This window comes from Mus caroli, chromosome 7 (assembly GCF_900094665.2).
Source record: "Mus caroli chromosome 7, CAROLI_EIJ_v1.1, whole genome shotgun sequence".
In the NCBI taxonomy this organism is placed as follows: Eukaryota; Metazoa; Chordata; class Mammalia; order Rodentia; family Muridae; genus Mus; species Mus caroli.
This window is the reverse complement of record NC_034576.1, coordinates 132904715-132911463: the sequence shown is the minus strand read 5'-3', so window position 1 is coordinate 132911463 and position 6749 is coordinate 132904715. Positions and strand designations below refer to the sequence as shown.

The window sequence follows — 6749 nt, the reverse complement described above, 5'->3', positions numbered from 1 at the left end:
AAAAAAAAAAAAAGACACGGAGCTATATTTTATTCAAATGCACTCACATTAAGAACATATATTTATGTCTATGTCTGTTAAGTTATAGCAAGAAGCTGTGCTTTTATCCCAAGAACCTTGGTTTCTATTATTCTTGATATATTGCCTCATTTTATTGACAAGTATGCATGTGACCATTCTAGTCTCTTGTTACTTACCACTTTCTGCCCTTGGTTCTTCAGGCAGGGAAAGACAGCTTCCTCACTGCACATGGGCTCTGACAGTCTACAGCAGACTATATAGGTTGCTTCTGCCCTTTATAGATTTCTAAAATAACTGACCCCTAAGATGCTCCCAATACAGAACATTGCCTATGAGGAACTGTAAATTTAAATTACTAAATGAAATTGGTTTTAATTTTGAAATGAAATAAACTCACTTCCTTACCACACTGGTCACATTACCAGCACCCAAAAGCCACACACAGCCTACACAGAACAACACAGGCATGGAACATATGTACCAGGGCAGGAAGCTAATCTGGACAGAGTTGTTCTGATGCCCTCATTCAGAGTATGCAGCATATGAAAGCCCCACAGTTTTATAGAAGAGGGAGATTCTCATTAATTTATGCACGTATCTACTGTAGGATTTAGGCTACCTGACATCTTAATGGTGCATAACTCAAACAAGCAAGGAGGGAGACTCAGTCTTTGACTCTGCCTTCAGAAAAAGCTATCTCAAGAGAAACAACTTAAGAGGTGATCTGAAACAGGAAAAGAGCACGTTAACACGCAGCAGGGGAGAGGAGGTAGACAGAGATGCAGAGGGCTGAATGCTGCTTTTGGAGGATTTCCTACACCTCCTTTTCTAATGTCCCTCTGACAGAGAGTTACATGTGGGGCTGTTGAGAATTTTAGATCTATCAAGATGGAACACTTCCTTGAAGGTAGTTTTATTTAAAACACATTTAAGAAATACATAACTATCCGAATGCATTACAACCAAATAGACTGAAATATAGGTGCACTTAAAACCAGAACTGGGGGGGCTGGAGAGATGGCTCAGCGGTTAAGAGCACTGACTGTTCTTCCAAAGGTCCTGAGTTCAAATCCCAGCAACCACATGGTGGCTCACAACCATCTGTAATAAGATCTGACGCCCTCTTCTGGGGTGTCTAAAGACAGCTACAGTGTACTTAGATATAATACATAAAACTTGAAAAAATTAAAAAAAAATTAAAAAAAAAAAAAAAAAACCAGAACTGGGCCATTAGAAAACCAGAATGGCACACAAGCACACAATCACACAAGCACTGCAGTGTGACCTGCCAAGCACCTGGAGGCATATGTATGAAGCGACTGCATACCAGTTCAGATTTGAAGTAGCCTATTGTGTTTTCATCCAATTGAAAATATCTTCTCTTCCAGTTTTTCATCTACCAGAGAAGAACAGACAGAGGCTTCAAAGAATGTCAAATGTTCATCACCCTTTAATCGTTCCAATATGAACCCACAATCCGAAATGCCAAGTACTCGGAAACGACACCCCCTTCCCAAGGGAGGTGGTTAATGGCCCCTCTCCCTGCTAACCAAGCCTTGAAGGACGGTCTTGGCCTTGGGCAGCTCATTCTCAGAGTTTATGAGTAACTCTGATATTTCACGATTTTGATCTCGAACAGTGGAAAAGAAAGAGGTGTTCTCTTCCCTTCTTGCCAGCCCATCCACGAGGTAAAAATCAGCATGGGAAATGTCATTAACCCGTCAGGCTTCTCTATCTACAACAGCATGAGTCCTTTTTCAAATATTTCACATATAACAGGTCAACAATAAATACAAAATAGAACAAACCCACGTAGAAAATGTTTAATACCCTCTTATACAAATATTCTTATCAGTGTTTAAGCACCCTAAATCATCTGTAAGTAGTGTTGGGGAGATGGCTCAGTGGTTAAGAATGGTCTCCCAGAAGACCCAGGCTCAACTCCTAGCACCCTAAGGGCAACACAACCATTTCTACTGGGAAACTGCTCCAGGGTCTCTTACACCTCCTTCTGGCCTCCACTAGAACTCCATATACATGGCACACAGATTATACATTCAAGATAATACATATAAAATAAAAATAAATACATATTAAAAATAAAATAGGTTTGGGGGGCTGGTGAGATGGCTCAGTGGGTAAGAGCACCCGACTGCTCTTCCGAAGGTCCAGAGTTCAAATCCCAGCAACCACATGGTGGCTCACAACCATCCGCAACGAGATCTGGCGCCCTCTTCTGGAATGTCTGAAGACAGCTATAGTGTACTTACATATAATAAATAAATAAATCTTTAAAAAATAATAATAATAATAAAATAGGTTTGAAAATTAAGAAAAAAAAATCTGTAAAAATTTTTTTTTTAGATTTAGGAATAAAATTTACCTCCTTAAAAGCCTAATTAGCCCACAGCTAAACCATACAGCCTGAGGGAAATTCTGCCTCAACCTATAGACGGTCGGTCTGTGTGTCTTGGGAAACCTCTGGTCTCCTCCTTCTTTCCCGGGACTTTCTGGTGGCAACGATGACTGAGCAGGTGAAGGCACTTGGGATCCAGGTGAAGGCACAAGTGGAGAACTGACAAAGTTGTCTTCTGATCTCAGAGCACATGCATGCTCAGGTTCCCCTCCCTTACCCATATGCACACATGCACTCAACTCAACAACAACCTTCCTAAACCTAAACTTAGTAAAGTCCACTTAGACTAAATGCTGGCGACTATAGGCATAACTTGCCCAACTGCCCAGAGACCAAGGAAGTAACTGGGTGATTCTCATGGAGCAAACCGTCTACACCCTTTCCAGCAACAGCCTGCTCTCCACTCTGGGTCTTTCAGACCATGAAGCACACAACTTGAGTTCTGAGCTGCAAGCTTGCTGGGACACGCGTCTTCCCTGCTTCCCAGGTACAGGTGAGCTACTCACCACCGCTCCTTGTTTCACACAATACCCAGCTTTGATAACTGCACTGTCTGAAGGTGGCTTAGGAGCAAAGTAAGGAAGATGGCTCTGTGACCGTTTCAAATTGTTTCTATCAAGATTCTCACCACCTTCGTTTACTTCTTCTTTCTAAAATGAAGCAAAAAAAAGTTATTTCTTGCTCTAAGTTTAAATACTTACATTAATGTTACATCAGAAAAATTTTAAGTCTGTGACACTTAATCACAACTTCCTTGTTACTGATCAACCACAAACACCCATTTCTATAGTTCTGCAAAACTCCTTCTTCTTGGGGTGAGGCTGGCTGGCTTTCTTCCTTCTTTCTTTCCTTCCTCCCTCCCTCCCATATGCACACATACAAAGTATTCAATTAACAACAACAACAAAAACCTTCATAAACCTAAACTTAGTAAAGTTCACTTAGACTAAGTGCTGGTGGTGAAATGTCTTTACGAACTTTGTCTACTTTAAAAGGACTTTTGGTTTGTTAACTTTTGGGTTTGAGAGTTCTTTCTGTAGATAGCAATCCTTTGTTGGACTTTTCTTCTATTTATCTTTTCTATTCATCCTCTGAACAGGGTCTTTTACAAAACAAGCATTTGAAATACTGATGATATGCAATTATCAGTCCTTTTATGGACAATGTACCTGATATCAAGTCTAAAAGTTCTTTATCTTTATAGTATTTAAAACTAAGTGACTATAACCATGCCCAAGACTTCCTGGTTATTTACAGCATCTATCTGCTACAATTCCACAAGTCAGTCAGTTACAGCATCTATCTGCTACAATTCCACAAGTCAGTCAGTTAATTTTTTTTTAAGAGAACCAGAACCAGCCTCTTTTTTTTTTTTTTAAGATTTATTTATTTATTTATTTCATGTATGTGGGTAGACTGTCTCTATCTTCAGACACACCAAAAGAGGGCATCAGATGCCCATTACAGATGGTTGTGAGCCACCATGTAGTTGCTGGAAATTGGACTCAGGACCTCTAGAAGAACAGTCAATGCTCTTAACCGCTGAGTCATCTCTCCAGCCTGTCAGTTAAAATTTTAAGAACTCCAAAAAAACTCCAAAGAACAATTAAGTCTCAATTGTCAGTTATATCACAAAGAATTTTCAACCTATAACTTAAACAGGTCAACACTAATTTAACACTTAACGGTTTACGTAATATAATAGATTTCAAATAAATTAACCATCTCAGTGAAATTTAACATTTTCTTGAATCTATATTGTCGAAATGCTACTCTGTAATTTTTAATTCTATATTACAATAAAACAGTAGCATTCTTTGAAATGTTTTTAAAGACATCTTCTGTAGAACCTAATCTACAGCAGCCATAGGCACATCACACCAGTGTCTTAACACATCTACATACCAACAGCCAACGTGAGCCATGGTATGGAGAAAAGCTCAGCCCAGCTACTTACCATCACAAGTTTAGGAGCCTAAAATCACTCTTTTTAGAAAAAGCCATCTAACTTTGGCATAATAATAATAATGATAATAATACCCTTTGCCAAACATAGAAAAATATACTGAATGTAATTTATTGATGTTACGAGATGTCTTCCCACTAAGCACACTCCTATGGCAAATGGCTTGAAATGAGATAGTGCATGTTACAATGTTAAAGGTCTACACAGCATCAGAATCTGTTAAGATCAAAAATCACAGCCCCGGCAGTGGTGGTGCACGCCTTTAATCCCAGCACTTGGGAGGCAGAAGCAGGCAGATTTCTGAGTTCAAGGCCAGCCTGGTCTATAGAGTGAGTTCCAGGATAGCTAGGGTGATACAGAGAAACCCTGTCTCGGGGAAACAAAACAAAACAAAACAAAACCCCCAAAAATCAGAAGTCACAGAAGCACTGAGCAAGCATATCCAACACTGGCAACAGCCATCACTTCAAATTCTTGATTTCACAACTAATAATACTTGGATTTGTATTAAAAGTGCATTTTCTTGGTCTGGAGAGATGGCTCAGTGGTTAAGCACTGACTACTCTTCCAGAGGTCCGGAGTTAATTCCCAGAAACCACATGGTAGCTCACAACCATCTGTAATGGGATCTGATGCCCTCTCCTGGTGCATCTGAAAACAGCGACAGTGTACTCAAATTAATATAAATAATAAATCTTGGGCTGGAGAGATGGCTCAGAGGTTAAGAGCACTGCTCTTTAAGAGGTCTTGAGTTCAATTCCCAGCAACCACATAGTGGCTCACAACCATCTATAATGAGATCTGTCTGGTACCCTCTTCTGGCCTGCAGGCATACATGCAGACAGAATGCTATATACATAATAAGTAAATAAATATTAAAAATAAATAAATTTTTTTAAAAGTACATTTTCTCAATAGCAATGTAAGAAACTTAAGTCCATATGAAAGTTTCAAGTTCATTTTTAAAAGTACATAAATTTATTTTTCCTAATACCCAGGCCTATCAGTGCTTTTAGGATACAATCTAGCCAGGGTTGCAGGAAACACACACACACACACAAACACACAACTACCCACATATCTGTATACTCTAACTCAGCAACTTTACTTACAAGAATTAATTGTTCTTGGTGGAGACCTGTAATTTCAGCTGCCCAGGAAGCTGAGGCAGGAGGAGCTAAGGTTCAAGGCTTATCTGGGTTACAAAGTAGATTCAAGGACAGCTTGTACAACTCTTTCAGATGCTGTCATAAACAAAAATATTTTAAAAAACTAAGATAAAGCTCAGTGGTAGGGCTTCCTAGTATGCACAGGCCCCCAGAGTTAGTCTCCAAAGCTTAAGGTATAAGAATGTCCACCACAGCAGTGTTAAATAAAAGAAAGGGAAAGAAACCCTCTCCGTTCGTTTGTTTGCTAAGGGAGGTCTGTAAATCCTAGCAGACCTCTGCAGCCCTTACAAGTGAGACAGAGTAACTTCTTAAGACTGATGTGAGGTGCGCTGCTACAAAGTCTCACATGTAACTCCCGAATCCACTTCTGCAGGGGAAATACAAAGAGTTCAGCTCAAAGGACAGAGTAGTTATCTGTGTGACTTCCGATCCTTTTTATAATCAACATACACAAGTTTGTAAAACACTCTCTAATAAAAAGCTTTTACAGAATATTAATATTGAATGAATTCAGCCAAGACATTCTGTTTCAGCTTGGATGAAAAGGAAAGCGTCAGTGTGCAGTCCTGAGGCCTGCACAGAGCAGAAGCGCTGACTTGTTACCTGCGTTGGCGTGATGATGGGCACACCACCGACAATATCAGTTCTGTAAGACACTTGCTTCTTACCCAGTCACCTTGGCGACTCAGGCTGTCAGAGGCCGGCTGTGAGTCTGACTGCTTTGGTACCTGGAAGAGTGAGATAGGTTACTGTGCAACAAGAAGTGTATCTGCAACCCTCCCATCATCATAGAACTTTCAACTAGTTTTAGATAACTGACATATAATAATCTATTTACAGTATTTTAACCCAAGCACTCAGACTGTCCTGGTCTGACAACACTTTAGGATACAGCATCACCACTGCTGGGCCTGTGCAGTCATTGCTTATACACTTCCTCCTTCCTCCCTGGCCAACTCTCTGCAGCTTAAGAAGGAGCAGGGGCTTACAGGGAGCAGGCAACACAGGTTGAGATCCCTGCTGAACTACATTCTAGACAACTTTATAAAATAAAACACTCTCAACATCAATTAAAAACTGAGTATGCTTCTTTTTTTGTTTGTTTGGTTGGTTGGTTGGTTTTTGGTTTTTCAAGACAGGGTTTTTCTGTGTAGCCTTAGCTGTCCTGGAACTCACT

The 6749-nt window shown here is 40.0% G+C and overlaps 1 protein-coding gene across 1 annotated transcript in view; it reads right to left on the bottom strand.

Annotated features, from left to right (window-relative positions):
- Plekha1 (pleckstrin homology domain containing A1) overlaps positions 1 to 6749 on the bottom strand; it is a 49467-nt gene that overhangs the window by 10180 nt on the left and 32538 nt on the right. Inside the window, 4 exon segments of the mRNA XM_021166897.2 lie at positions 1349 to 1417; positions 2944 to 3087; positions 6176 to 6243; positions 6246 to 6300. Coding sequence (XP_021022556.1) covers positions 1349 to 1417; positions 2944 to 3087; positions 6176 to 6243; positions 6246 to 6300 — 336 coding nt within the window.